General features: G+C 39.9%; 2 protein-coding genes across 3 annotated transcripts; one reads left to right on the top strand and one right to left on the bottom strand.

The window, feature by feature from the left end:
* The first annotated feature begins 595 nt into the window (after nt 1-595).
* Nucleotides 596-9,760, top strand: LOC109037645 (uncharacterized). 2 transcript variants are annotated; one of them, XM_072304341.1, is made up of 6 exons: nt 596-900; nt 4,428-4,558; nt 5,663-5,744; nt 7,395-7,465; nt 8,176-8,371; nt 9,490-9,760. In XM_072304341.1, exons 2-6 carry the CDS (start codon nt 4,460-4,462, stop codon nt 9,582-9,584), a joined length of 543 nt encoding a protein of 180 aa, XP_072160442.1. In that variant the 5' UTR covers nt 596-900; nt 4,428-4,459; the 3' UTR covers nt 9,585-9,760. The 2 variants fall into 2 exon arrangements, with proteins under 2 accessions (XP_072160442.1, XP_018907957.2); XM_019052412.2 differs by having other exon boundaries at nt 599-896.
* An 89-nt stretch (nt 9,761-9,849) lies between these two features.
* On the bottom strand, nt 9,850-15,500 carry LOC109037651 (uncharacterized). The gene is made up of 2 exons (XM_072304340.1): nt 13,222-15,500; nt 9,850-10,639 (listed from the first exon to the last, which is right to left on the bottom strand). Exons 1-2 carry the CDS (start codon nt 14,546-14,548, stop codon nt 10,428-10,430), a joined length of 1,539 nt encoding a protein of 512 aa, XP_072160441.1. The 5' UTR covers nt 14,549-15,500; the 3' UTR covers nt 9,850-10,427.
* Nucleotides 15,501-15,730: the final 230 nt, after the last annotated feature.

Raw genomic sequence — 15,730 nt, 5'->3', positions numbered from 1 at the left:
TTAAGAATTAGAATGTCTTTTAAATTTTTCCAAGAACATGGGATTCAAGCACCCGATTTGCTTTGCGGGAAGTATCAAGGACCCCCGCCACTTTTAAACAGCAATTAATTAGCAATTACTAATTAAGACGTTGATGAATCATCCCAAAAGTTTGCCATTAAAAGAGGGAACCTATGCTACGATGGGGGTGCCAAGGATGTTGGGTTCCGTTGAATTTTCGCGGAGATATAGGGTTATTCAGAAGTCGCGCACCACTGGCCATAACTTTACTTCTAATTTATTATGATATCGATTTGCGGTTTGTGACGTTTTTCCTCGTGTTGAAAAGGAAACTTTTTTAGGTTACTTTCCAGTTTTTTACCATCTCAGGGGGAGGGAGGCGGGGTGCAACTCAAAAATTTTCTACTGGCCACCCTCTCATGGCCAGTGGTGCGTGACTTTTGAATAACCCTGCATCTTAAATGGGAACCCTCCAACACCACGCAGGAGTTCGAAACCAGGGATTTGCGTGTAAATATAGAGTCTCGGCTTCCCGCCTCAGATCTCGGTAGCTATTGCTCAATAAAATACAGCGAAATTTCACTGTATGTAGATGCTGCAAAACGGTATCGTTATTTATTTTTTAGTTATCGATAATGCACAACAGAGGCGCGGTTTTTTTTCTCATTATGTGTTTAAAAATAGTGAGCACATGTTTGAGATAACAAACATCCGGCATACCAGTTGGTTCGCACTCCGATTCTAATATTTTTCCGATTAAATGATTATGTTCTAAGTGAAGGAGCAAGCGCTATAGGGTTCATTGCTGTGCGTTTTAGGACGGTCTGAGTGTTTTTAGCATCATAAAACTTCTGTGCTTTTCCGGAGCATAGTGAGCGAAACTGCGAAGCCACAAGGTGTGTAAGTATGAAATTAAACTAAACACAAATATATTTAAGACAAATACACAAATATATTTAGGAGTGTCTTGCCTTACATTGATTGTGGCTACCTAACCGTTGATGGAAGATGAGAGAAAGAAATGACAGAGAGGAGGATCATAGTTTATCGGTAGTAGCATTTAAAAAACTTGGTAACCGATTTTTTATTGTTTAAATAATTTAATGTGAAATGATTGCATTGGCACTTATGACGGGCCATGAATTTAACTCGAATATTGAAAGCAAAAAATGAGTGGCAGTGTTCTGATTTTCCATCAACCCTACTTTAGGATAGATTTCAATTGAAAAAATTCATATCGATGGTGAAATTTACAAACTACGTATCTCGGGTTGCAACGTTGTAGATTTCATGCTGTGCAAATTTTTTTAAATTTAAAACTACTTAACGTCAACTCTTGGGACTTTTAGTGAATTTTCTTCTCTGTGTGAAGTGAAAATTCCAAGCAATTATGTTGAGTCGTTGTTCTTTAAAAATATTAAAATAGGAGCGGAGATTTTGAAAGACCGCACGCAATATATCCCTGTGATAGCTTCGAAACCGACAGTGAAACTGCAAAAATGCGCATCTGGGTTGCGGTGTTTCGAAATCTTGGCTACTACTTTACTTTTAAAAAAAGACCGAACCAGCATGGCCTGGAGTTCTCACAGAATTTCTCTTAAAATGAGAAGAAAAATCACTGAAATTTTAAAAAAATGGCCTTCAATGAGGGGCGGATCTAAGAATTTGGTAACAACGGATTCCTTCCATTTAAACCTATGTTAAATAATCGATTCTTGTCGGGGCACCTGGCCCCTCCAAAAATCGATAAATTTCCACATGTTTAAATGTAGAAAAACAGTGCTGCCAATTTGCTAGATCCACCAATGCGTTCGATAGTTTTCCATAGAGTACCTGTATAGGGAGAGTACCGACAGATCGGTTCATGGAGGGCTTACGGCCCAAAAGTGCAGCCACCCTTCTAACCAACTTCTAACGCACAAAATTTCACTGCCAGTCTGCACATTCCAATTCTAACCAAGATGGCTAAGAATGTACATAAATGAGCGTTCTTCCACAAAAATGAGTACATTTATGCAACAAGTAAGTCAAATACGTGCTTTATAGACGATGGTTCGTAACAATTGTATTAGTAAAGCGCTCTGGATAATTGAGATTCATAGGTTGGCTGCATTTCTGGGCCCTAACTTTATTCGCGGAGACATCGGTGAAGGCCTGATGAATTTTCGGAGTTTCACATCTGTCTATACTCTCGCTATACAGGTGCTCTAGTTTTTCATGTAGAAAATAAATTATGACAGGAAGTCTGCAACGCCGCAAACCAAAATAAGCATTTCTGCAATTTCACCATAAAAATATTAATGTGGATTAAAAGAGGGGGAGATTGGGCTAAGTTAAGGCTGAGCCATTTTTCCCTATCATACTTACTAGCAGAGCCCCACCCATTAGCAATCACTGCATGTGATTAGGATCAGCTACAAATTTTATTTCTTAATTTTTATTTACTTTTTTCAAAATTGAGGAGACGCACTGGTTTGATAAAAATGCAGACATTAGTAATGTACTGATTAAAGCTGCTATCTTGGTCCGTTCTGCAGTGAGATCAAATGATGATTATAATAATCGACAATATCCAATCAAAAGTTTGTAATGCTCACAGAGATTTATTATTTTTGCGTCAGTTCAAAGTTTGCTAGTGAGTTGGAGCCGCGAAAATTACGGAATTTAACCAGAGGTTTCATTCAATTCTTAGCAATGACGGGTTTTTCGTCTACATCGCGGAAAAAGCGGGATTTTTCCAACTGCATCTTCGCGAAAAATGCGTGATTTTTCCAGGGGTTTTGTAAAAAAAAAAGAAAAAAATAGAAATTACGCGATTATCACCACGATATCATGGCAAATACGCCGTGTTCCCAGCGCATCCTAAGATCATTATAATGGAGAATTTGCATGACATTTTTTATTGCTTCATATGAAAGTGCTTAAAGAGCTGATTACATGGTATTTTTTTATAATTTTTTTCTGATATGGGAAAATACATACAAATAAATTTAAAATTGAGAAAATGTACCGCCTAGTGACGTCATCTGGCGGCATTCCCCATTTTAATGCATGTATTTTAGCAGATTAGATAATTTTGTCATAGCTTCTCCAATAATTGTTCAATTCATGAACCAAGGGTATCCTCGTGTTCAGTTCACTCAGTGATTTCAACTTAAACACGAAGATCATCAAATTTCAGACACCTGCAAATTCTCTATTTCGCGTTATTCACATCAATATCGTGGCATACACGCGAATTTCCGACTCAATTAAGACTACATAGATGAGCGCATAAAACTCATAAATATCTGTTACTTAAGATGGGCGAAAACTTATGATATTCCTTCAATTTCGCGTGATAGTACATACCTACTCCGGAGTTCGAATAGTTTCTCGCTTCGTTTCTGCTTGTTATAAGTGACAAATTGCGAGAATTCAATATCAATGTCCCGAAAACTACGGGATTTATAACTATCGGTTTCCTTATTAGATTTAATTTTTTGAAATTAAAAAAAAAAGTGTTTGCGATGATCCGAAATTTTGCAAGTATGACTCATATGTTGCGTTAAACTATGATAGAAATTGAAAGCAGGCTGAGAATGTCGAAGCGATGTTCTAGTTTTGCGCCGCTGTCAACGCCGCGTTTGCAAGCGCAGTGTGGCCGAGCCATCATGACAGCACAGAACGCCTTCAATCTAGCTAGCGGCAATATGGACATCCCCCGTGGTGAAATAGTTGTATCAAGAGCGCTTTCCATGATTGGAGTCAAGTATTGAATAACTGCGCGCGAAAACCCCGCTTTTCCCCCGATTTTAATGTTGCACACCGTCATGTATGTTCCGTTTTGGTTTATTTATTTTATTTTTGAAGCCAAACAACAGCTTCTCTCGACATTTTCCGAGAATTTGCCCTGATCATTTCAAAACAGAAGATAACAGTGACAAAAAGTAACCCCAGGCGACGTGAAGACTAAAAGACAGCAACTTTTTCACTCTCGGACTTTAATAGTTAAACTTTTGAAAAAAAAAAAAAAAAAAAAAAAAAAAAAAAAAAAAAAAAACAGAAAACAAAAGGTCCCGCAGAGCACATTTTTAAACTTTTCTGCATCACCTTTCTGCATAGGGGCCATCCATAAATGACGTAAGGCACGTTTTCCCATTTTTAGACTCTCCCCCCTCGTAAGGCACCGTAAGACATACTTTACCCCCCCCCCCCCCCTCTTTAAAAATTACGTTAGGCTCGACTGACCCCCGTCCTTTTCTTTCAATTATCGCAGATATTAGCATTCCCCGTATTTTGGAAGTTGATGGTCATTTCCAGTTTAGAGCTACGCTACGCCCCCATATAGACAAGCCCGGAATCCGAGATTCGATACCATCCAAATCAGGGTCTATTACAATGTAATCCAGCAATGTCCGAAATTAATGTTTATGTTTCAACCACAGGATCGCGTAGGTAAGGTTCATATCTTTCCAAGATGGTCCTGAGAGTGAAAATCCCATACCTTCTGAAATTGGACTCTTGCTTCTGTCTCTCCTTGAGAACAGGTTCCTTCCTATTCGGATGTATTTCCTCGGTGAGTATCTCCAAATTACGTGGTGTCATTCATATTTGGACGTATTTCTATCAAATGGAACTAAGTGCCAATTTGAGTTCCTTTTGAGGAATTTAGAATGCCGGATAGCGCGTTCTGTCAAACGGAACTAAGCGCCATGGAAAAGCGTTGAGAGCATAGGACGGAATGATCCCGACGCCCGGTTCCGCCGCCAATCCAAGCCCCCCTTTACCTTCCTCACCCTATGGCACTTAGGTCCGTTTGACAGAAATATGTACATTTTTTCCATGATATATGTCTTTACTGTGATTCGCCGCATGACTTTGAGCATGGCTATAATTGGATCGCGTTCAGCAGTAAAGGACCAAGCAACCCTATTTCCAAATTTAAAGGGGCAAATCCAATTTTTTACAAGGGAACGTTTGTGGGGACACCTTTTAAAAAGTTTAAAGCACTTGCTTTGTGCTACGCAGAAAATTCACTGTTTGCACAAAAATCTGCACTACCGTTCTCATGTAAAAAGTTAAACTGCCCAATTAAATTTGAAAATAGCTGATGTGGCTTGGTTCATTCCTATACTTAACACGGTCCAATTGATGGGGAAGGGGCAGCGGCAGTGCAATCAGCCATCAGAAGGGCTTGATTGCAACGCAGCGTTGCAAATATTTGACAGTTTATTCCTTTGATAAAAACATATGCACGCGTAGCTTCAAACATTTGATGAGGGGTCAAGTGCTAAGCCCTTGAATCAGTTTATTTATCAAAGCACAAAGATACGGATATCACACAATTAATAACAGTCCTGGTAATTTTGTTGATTAGCATAACGTTGACTTTGAGAATTAGTGTGAATTTATCACATCTCTTCTTTCAATAGTGAATGCATATCGTTTGTTTGATTATTCAATCACACGATCAGTTATTTTTCTTCGCATGCTATAGAATTGAATATCTCTCCTCTAAAGATCTGTAATTTGATTCATCTTTTAAACCTCTGCTCGTACTTAAAAAGAGCATTCCTATTCCATGATTTTGGAATTTTCACGGAATGCAACAATCCTGAGTTTAAAAAAAAGATTTCATTCCAGTAACTTTTCAATATAAAATTTAATTTTCTATTTTCAGTTTTTTGCTCTGCATTACGTCTTAGAGGCATATCCTGGGGCCAAATTTACATGCTGTGAACGGAATCTCATAAATGAAAATGGTCAGTGATTTTTTATACATCCATCATAATTCCACCTCAAGCGAAATACAGTGACTGGCATGAGCGTGAAGACCTCAGTGGTGCAATTCGCTCTAAAACATGTATTGGTGAGGGTGGGGAAGAGGTATTTCTCCATCACTACTACACTGGATAAAAAAGTTATTGGATCTAGAATCCAGACTCTTGAAAACATCGACAACAAAAAGGACTCTTGATTCAATCAGATTCAAGCTTAAATCAATAGGAAATCCGCTCAAATTAAGAGGCTTGGTTCTTGATTTAAGCTTAAATCTGACTGAATCAATAATGTTTTTTTTTTGTCGATGTTTTTAAGAGTCTGGACTCTAGATCCAATGTGTTTTTTTTTCCAGTGTATTATAAGCTCTCGGAGTCCCTAAATGTTCATTATTAGACGGGCTCGCTCTATAGAGATTTTGGAAATATGACCTACACAGAAAGAAATTTCAACACGAAAGTATGGTTATAATGCCGGATGTAAAACACAAAATAACCCTACCGTTTGGTTGAAAATTTCAAGAGAAAATGTCATCTCGTTATCTTGCGAGGAAACTTAATGAAAAACGAGTGGTGAATATACCAACGCTGCAATCGGAGAAATGCATTTTCTCAGTCTCGCCATTGTTTTCTGCGCTAAATTCACTGAAAACTGTACCAAAATTAACAGCAAATTTGTGTTGGTTTGTGTTTTACTTCCCATATTAATCAAACGTAACACAAGAACACAAATATTTTTATCAGTGTAGGTTCTTTATGCATATATTACGTAATTAAGTTTATTTATTTTCCCCTTTAAACAATGCAAGTGTTCATTTTATGTCGCTGTTTGTTCTAAAATTCTACAGGGCCGGTTTTCATGATTTTTGTAGCTATCGACATGCGTTAGTCCCAAGGGCCGTTGTTGTCGCGCCTTGTATTATGGTCCGAGGTCCAAAAAGCGGATTTTGGAGAGCGCGAAGTGTTTTCTGGGGGTTGGGCCGCGTGGTGGCCAAGGGGCATACCTCCCGCTAGGCTCATATCAACGCCTTCACCGCCATGCTAAGGAGGAACACCTTTGAGGGAATCGAATGCTCCCTAACTCCGTATGAAAAATGTATCTTTGAGGGTAGTTTAAAATATTTCCTCTCACTTCCCCGGTTTTTTGCAGTTGCATTCTGTCTCAGAAAATAAATTTCGATGAGATTAAGGAAAGAAAATTCTCAAAGTTTCCAAAAAACGTGTGTATTTTATCGGAGGAAACATGACAACGTCTGAAAATCAAAACGGTTATATACCTCAGCATACATGGTGACGACGAAAAGAATGTACTGTACTCAATCGTTGCCTAAAGTTTCGGGGGTGAAGAACACTAGTAAGTAGACCCTCGAGACAAGTCAAAACGTATTTTTCCACATTTTAACTTAAAATTAAACAATGGGTCGCCAAGTCAATCCCAGTTAGGCCATACTATAGCTTATAGCCACCAAAATTTAGTTCAACTATAACTGGGATCTGACCATTGTCCACACATGTGTCTGCAAGTAATAAATACTTGAAACTTTTATGAAACACAACTGAAATTTTAAGATTTAAATTAATTTTTAATTTTTTTCTCAAGTTTTGTATTTTTACTTTTGATATTATTGTTGACAGGTATATTTATGATATCGTCATTGATCGAATTGCTAACCAGTGGCGGGCCACTACTTATAGGAGCATATGCGGTAATTATAGTTGAATAGTAGACCACTAGACAGGGTGTGAAAATAAGAACCACAACACTCGACAATTTATCAACACACAACACAACTTATCGACTTTTATGTAACATACGATGAACGTATCAAGACATTCCAAAGTCAATTCCCAAATCAGAAAATGATGTTTCTGTCTACGTAAATTCACATTCTCCGCTCACAGAAAATTTGTGTCCTCTTGGGTCTAATTAAGAACTAAAGTATATTCGACACTTGTCATAATGGAAGACTTTTCTTGTATTCCAAATTTTTCCTTGAAAATTAAAGATAGCTGAAATCTGAAGCTTGAATCTTATCGCCGATTCTGCCGTGCCAAGAAAAAACGCAATATGAGCATTCGTCAGTTGCCAAATTTCCTTTTATTAAGTACAAATTTCCAGGAATACTCGTGAATATTTTCCGATCAATTTTTTACAGAATTTTCTTTGTAATTAGATCTAAATTATTTGAAAATATCAAGAAAAATATTCATAATTTTCCTCAAAAATAAAAATTTTATTGGAGGAAATTTGGCAACTCTCGAATGTTCATACGGCGTTTTTCCTTAGCACGGCAGTATTGCACAGCAGAATGATGATAAGTAAATATATTTTCGCATATATGTTTCACTATTTTCTCATTTTGTTCATTTATAAATCTGTGAACAACGTATTTTCATGCATTTTCCCCCTTTTCAGAATAAAACTGGATTGTTGAGGCTTTATATTATCTTGAATACCGTGAAAATGATCCTACTGATTTGCAGTATGATTTTTTGGGTGAACGTTGCAATGTTTATGTACGATGCCCCACTGAATGATGTCGCACGCGATAGGTCACATCAACACAGTTCTTTCATCAGGGAAACTACTATCTCTCACGTGATGGTTTTCAGTAAGTACATATTCAAATTTTTTTTTACGTACGGTTCATTATAATTGCACAACATATGAGTGTGTGTTTCTTTTAGGTATATTTCTTCCAACCGCAGAAAATGGTCGAGAGGAATTGAGTTCTGCCCCTCCGTAATCATGGAGGTCAAACAACAAACAACTCAGACAGTCGATACATTGTATCGAGTAGGGAGTCAAAATAATCGCAAAGGCGTGTTAATACGTGCCAAAATAATAAACCTATTTAACTTGTAGATTATAGCTCCTCAATATGTCAAGATTGTTTGCGCTCGCTCCAAAACATTTTTTTTTTCAACATATAGCTAAATTTTCTAAAGTGAATCTCCAATGAAGTTGAAAAAGAACTTATCGTTGGACCCTACTTTGCAATCAGGTTTCTCAATTTCGGGCTCATTTCAGAAAAAAAAAAAAAAAACTTTTGCGCCGTTCGTTTTCCTGTATGGAGGGGTGTTTTTATGGTTAAGACAGATATTTTAGTTCCTCCTCGGATAATGTAATATAATTGATCGTATATAATTCTGAAGATTTTTTCCCGCTTTAGAAATCCCAAGTAAAAGATCTGTTTGTCCTAATGCACTTAGGTGGTAACATACAAAATGACGGGTACCGTTAAAATCCGATATCAACCCCAGCCCAGATTTTTGTGATTCCAGCATCTATGACGGAAGAGGGTCCACACTCAACAAAAATATTTGTTTCGGTCGATGATCAAATTCCTTTGATGAAATGTACACCAGTGGCGTGGCGTGAATTGTGATGTATCGATTGTTATGCCATTTAAAACTATGGTAAACAATCGATTATTAAGGTGTTCGCTGCGAACACCCTGTTTATCGATCCTTTTCCATAGGTTTAAATGATAGATCAATCGATATATCGCAAAGAAAAATTACGATATTTTGAAATTCAATTGCTATTGTTTTGCAATAAAATCGTTAGGATCATCAACATCTGAGTGATTATCCTCGACTTTGCCTCAATTTTATCTCTATAAAATCGCGTTCGGATAAAATCGAAATTTTATCACGATTGATCACGATTTTTTGTTCGATCAGCAACCTTTTTCCGGTGACTAATTTTAATTTTCCCCCATTTCAGTGCTTGTTTGGTTCCAGACCTCGGTGGTGAGAAGTTATTATGATCAATTGATGCAAAAAACTCAATTGTTAAAAGGCTCTCCAATCGGAGTCTGATATCAACCAACCGACGGAATCCAACCCATTCAATACGGTCATTAAGAAACAATTCAACCGCAACCATAATACCTAAAAATAAATTATTATTTATTTTAAACTGACCTACAAAATCTGACGAATTCAGTTTTTTCACAAATAAACTATTCAACACTTCTGACTACATATACAAAGCTTATCAATGTTTGTTATTCATTTATTTCACTGTAGTATCTTTGCCTGTTATTAATAGAGTAGAATTAATAAATAAAAAGTCCTCTTCATTAGCCACGATTTTTGCATCAAATTATGCTGATATGGCAACCACTATAATTTGAAATTGTTCCATATGAGTGCTGCCATCTACTAGATGAACTTCGTATGACCGGTTTAGGCAGGCATTTTGTCGTGATAGTAAAAGGATCAGTAAGTGTCAAATTTTCGAAATCGAGTTTCCTTCAAAATCCGTCTAATCTTTTTTAGATGAAATCACTGAAATAGCTAAAACAGCAAAAGTCTTTCTAATTGTATGAAAATTTAAACATCAAAAAACTATCAAGCATCAACAATGATGGGCTATAAGGTCATCAGGAACAATTTAATGAACTCCAAAAAATGAATAACGAAATATTACAAAATTGGACAAACATAACCAATACATCACCGACCAATCACAACAATAAAGATATACAAATAGCGGTCGTTAAGAGGCTTCTGGAGAGCCAATCAGGGGCCAGAATTTCAACTTGTCCGATGTCCATACACTTGTGTTAATACCTTGGCTTTTTAGAACACACCTCATCTTCCCTACACGTCTATAGTTTCGTTTAGCAGAAATACGTCCAGTCGATAAGCTTCAGCCCCCTACGGATTTGGCTGATCAGAGTGACAGTGCCTCACATGCTTGTCCAAGTTCCCACGCAATGAGAAGGTTCTGGTGCAATGAGGACATTTGAGCTTCTGCCGATGAGACCGTCTGTGGTGGACTAACGACGTCATTCCCGGGTATATCCGTCCGCAAAGATCACATGTATAAAGCTTGGGGCTCCTTGGTGGTGATGTTGAAGGCGGTGGAGCTTTAAGGAGGAAAGAAAAGAGAAAGAAAATTGAAAACAAAAATGAAGAACAATCAATAGGATACTCGCTTAAGGTGGTTCTACATATAAAACTTTGTATTAAACGGAGAAAAAAATCTCGTGCGTGGTACCGTGGTACCCGAAGTTTAGGTCATATGGATCTCTGAAGTTTTCAGATTGAGCATCTGAACCCTTAAGGTCTAGCTGTCGAGGTTCGGATCACACATCTGAAACTTCAGTTCTTACATCTGAAACTTCAGTTCTTACATCTGAAGTACTTCAGATGTGAGAACCGAAGTTACTCGCGTTACGACGCGTTTACTCATGTTGGACACATTTTTTGCGAAAGCCCTGTCAACACTACTAGCCAAAATTCACGTAACTTGGCGCGAAAGTTGAGTTCCGTAAACCTATCTCTGTGTGGACAAGGCCTTCGATTAACAAGAAATGAACGAAAATATTATGAAATCACAAACACAAATGTGCTTTAATAATTTTAACTTCCGCCGCCGGGCCGCGCTGATTGCACCGTGTTTGGCGCAATGCGTGAAGTATTCATGCAGTCTTGTAGGCGCCATGCGTTTCACCCCGTCCGCTGCTGACCGCAGCGACCGCACTATCTTTGACGCAATGCGTGAAGTATTCATGCAGTCTTGTAGGCGCTAATATGTGTTACATGCCGACCGCCGCGCCGCGCCGTGGGTTTCTCATGTTCATCTCAAGTTCTCGTCATCATTCCTCTCTGCGTCGCGCCGTTCCACGCCAAATTCCGTGTTCGGTTTCTTTCTTAGTCTTAACTCGACTAATTAAAGGTGCTGCACTGCTGTATATTGTATCACAGGAAGACGACAAAATTACAGACATCCTCTCGGGAAATGAGAGATTTTGCCACCTTTTTTCGTTTGTAATTTTTCCTTTGAATCCGATTTTTCTTTATAGCTATATTTTAAGAAAAATGCAAAATTTGCCGCCCATGTGGCCATCCCCTTTATCCGGTCCTGCTTATCAATGCAATGAATAAATTGACCGCGTCGAACAGAAAGGAACCAAGCCACATCAGCTGTTGCCAAATTTAACAAGGCAATTTAATTTTTTACGAGAGAACGTTTGAACGGATTTCTATGAAAATTTTAAGGAATTTGCTTCACACTATGGAGAAAATTTACTGAAATTTGCACAAAAATTCGAAAAACCGTTTTCATGTAAAATAAAAAATTGCCCGGTTAAATTTGGCAATAGCTGATGTGGCTTGGTTCCTTTCTGTCTAACGCGGTCCAAATATACACACGCTGTCGGCTGATAAAATCCCGTATCGTCGCGTGTGTTTTGGCGGGTTGGCGTCGGCCATTTTGAATATTGCGCAGTGCCCGCCTAGTGCTTACAGGCTGGATGGAACGACTCCTCATACGAAATGTGCACCCCTGTCGTAGTATCGTTATGGAAGCGGGAGGCTTATGAATACACATATTTCTTACGCAGATTGTGAATTTAGGGGTGTACTAGGGGGGCGGACCCCTGGCTACTACGCGGCCAACCTCCAAGGCGTTGCACTCCCTCAAAGGCCGCGGGCCTCTGGCGGCCGCTTTGCAGGCAGCGAAGTCTAAATAAAAAAAAAAACCACAGTATTACTAAGAACTGGACGTATTTCTATCAAAGAGAGCTATGACGTGAGCCCTGTTAAGCATATGAGGACTTATCTGTAACAATAGCGGATGTCGAATCTTCACATTGTGAGAAAATCGCGTTTGAAGTTTTTGAAGCTTTGCACTTTTCCGCCCATAGAACCAAGGCATCCCCCCCCCCATTTCCTTGCAAGGCAGTGAAACACCTGGCTCTAGAGTACCCTTATAGACAGAGTATGGCCATTTCTGTTCCGGTTTTTCATTGGTCGCGTGAAAATAGGCTGACACGATGTTCTTGCGGCCGTAAGTAAACAAACAAGATGGCTGTTATCAGCAAGCAAGATTGAGGTTGCCGGCCAGGTTGGCCTAGTGGTTAGCGCGTCTGACTCTAGGTCAATAGGTCCCGGGTTCGAATCCCGGTGGTGGCGACATATTTTCATGGAACTGACGAGTGGATCTGTAAGCAGAATTCGCTCGGCCTTAATCCCTGAAAATTTGTAAGCCCGAGCATGGATGTCTACCAAACTCCCTGATGTCTTCGGACAATAAATAGTGCCCATAGATGGCTGTAGATTCTTAAAGGAATAGAAGCCACTAAACTCTCAATAAAAAAAAAAAAAAAAAAAAAAAAAAAAAAAAAAAAAAAAAAAAGATTGAGGTTATGCACATCTTCCATCCTCCTGTGATAAAGGTGAAAGGCGATTTAACAATGTTTTCGTGTGTTATGCGTAGATATGCTAGTTTAAATTGTTACTGTTGTATAATTGAAATTTTTGTCAAATTTAGATTCTTATCGATTTTACGGTGAGCCGCCATCTTGTTTGTTTATTTACGGCCGTAAGAGCATCATGGAGCCGAAAAACTCGTTGACCAATCAAAAAGCGGGACAGTTTTCCTGTAGTAAAAAGATACGAATGGCCATACTCTGTCTATAAAGGTACTCTACCTGGCTCTACTTACCAGCGAGGGCGTCGGGTTGATTCTCTGCGGGCTCAAAATCCGCCACGCTGAAATCTTCATCCATTAGGAGTGCGCTATCCACCGGGCCCGATGGTTCCTCTGGAGTTGGAGGCAGTGAAAAATCGAAGCCGGTGAATGCCCCTCCACTGAACACAGGATGCGAGACTGGGGAACCTGCGCGGGCTCGAGGAGATTGAGGAGATCGTCGAGGCGAAACGTATGGTGCCTTTCCGCGGAAGTCCGGATCAACACAAGAGATATCATCCACACCGAAGTCCGGATCCTCGATCAGAGAAGGATCCTTGTGAGCTGGATTAAAGGGAGGAGTCGGAGGAAGGAAAATTACCTCCGGACGGGGTGGACTAGCACAGCCTGAGCCGCTCGCGCTGGCAGGACCCTTGCCACGGGCAGCAAAATGAGGAGGAGGAGATCGAGGAGGAGATCGAGGTTGAGATCGAGGTTGAGATCGAGGTTGAGATTGAGGAGGAAATCCAGGAGGATATCGAAGATCAGATTGAGGTTGAGATCGAGGAGGAGATTGAGGTTGAGATAGAGGAGGCGGTATGCATGCTCTCTCGCGATGAGGAATTTCAGAGAAATCCTCCACACGATAGTTTGGATCGTCGATTAGTGAGGGATCTTTATTGGCTGGATTAAATTGAGGAGTCGATGGAAGTGAAATTAGCTCGGCACGAGGCGGGCTTCCACGGCCTGAGCCAGTGGTAACAAAACCTGAGCCACTGGCACCAGGATGACTTGAGCTACTGGCACCAGGATGACCTGAGCTACTGGCACCAGGATAGCCTGAGCTACTGGCACCAGGATGGCCTGAGCTACTGGCACCAGGATGACCTGAGCTACTGGCACCAGGATGACCTGAGCCACTGGCACCAGGATGACCTGAGCCACTGGCTCCACTGGCTTGACGTACCACACTCGTTCTTCTGGAAGACAGCAACTCTCGCCGGGTTTGAATTGAAACGATCACCTGTTGGAATGTCGTATAGGCGCAATCGAGGAGAGTCCTAGGTGGTTGGAATGCTCCCCTCGAGGCAATGGTGCATTGGTGATAAGGCTCTGTTGCACCTGGAACTTGGCGACACTTGGGGTTCTGGTTCTGCCAGCCGATGCAGGTGTTCAGAACTGCGGTGTCCAGTGCCTTGAAGGCCTCACGGCATAACAAGTTGGCGACCGATTTTATCATTGTTGACGTTTCTCTCGTGATTCCCTTGCAATTTTCAGTCGCGGTCTCGTAGGCTTGGATTGCTTCGTGCCACGCGCTTCCTGAGTGCATCTGATTTTCGGGAAAAAATAAGAGAACAGACATTGAAAACAAGCGGGAAAGCTGTAACTCATTCGCATTATGGCCTGGTTACACGCTCAAATTTCCGTCAAATTCCGATCAAAATGATGACCAAGATGGCGGTCGAGAGTTATCTAGACTGCTGAGTAAAATTAATTAAAACAGCGTGTTGATTGAAATAAGCATGAAATAAGCACGGTTGTGTGGAAATCAGATGAAGGATGAGCCCCACAGCTCCATCATCTACCATCAAATTTTTGCAGGCCGCAGAAATTTGATGGTAGATGGTGCGCAACAGTCACCATTTGATCGGAAATTGATGGAAATTTGAGCGTGTAACCAGCACATTAAGGCCTCGATAGACGATCAAATTCCCGAACCAATTCCGATCAAAGTAGCATCAAAGTGTCGGGAGTCATCAGTCTTAAACTCATTAATTTGCTTCATTTTAAAATGAAAACTTGGCAGAAATGTTTCCTGTGGCAGGAAATGATGAATGGTGGCACACCGTTCTGATCTTACTTTCAACAAAAAAGTGCGGCCCGTCAAAATTTGATGGTAGATGGTGACCACCAGTCATCAGCATGTCTACTTTGATCGGAATTGGTTCGGAATTTGATCGTCTATGCAGGGCTTTCGGGAAGCGCTCGCTGTTTTCCATGTAGGCGCGTTTTTCTATTCCCCGAAGAGGGTGAGCACCGTTGAGTGAAAGAACTCGGCTCATCAAAATTTCAACTACTATCATCAATTTTGAGAAAACTAAGCTATGGCAAAAAAAAAGATGTTACAAAAAAACCTTTGAGGGGCTTGGAGGACGAGGCGCATAAGTACAGTTTTTGATGTTTAAAGAATACGTGTTTGAAGTTTCGAAATCACACGGATCCTTATGGAAGAAAGGAAGTTATAACTGACTTTTTGATACTCAAAAGTTGGAATTTGGAAGCCACTTTTTCACAGATTATATTCATTCAGAGGTTTGTCCACCTACTCTCTTGATTTTATATTTTTTTCACGCATTTTATTCGCGAGTCGTCAATTATCTTTCAGAATACTTAGGTAAGATAGTCGCAACAACCCTAATTCAACTGACCGCGACACGATTCTATATATTGATTAGTCGATCACTCGGGGGAAAAAGGGGGTTGACCTCGCTATCTAGGGTAATTCCTCTTAAATGAAGAATACAATTTCTTGAATCAAATAAAT

Source organism: Bemisia tabaci, chromosome 9, assembly GCF_918797505.1.
Source record: "Bemisia tabaci chromosome 9, PGI_BMITA_v3".
In the NCBI taxonomy this organism is placed as follows: domain Eukaryota; kingdom Metazoa; phylum Arthropoda; class Insecta; order Hemiptera; family Aleyrodidae; genus Bemisia; species Bemisia tabaci.
Note: the sequence above shows the minus strand (reverse complement) of the source record. Positions and strands in the feature narration are given on the sequence as shown.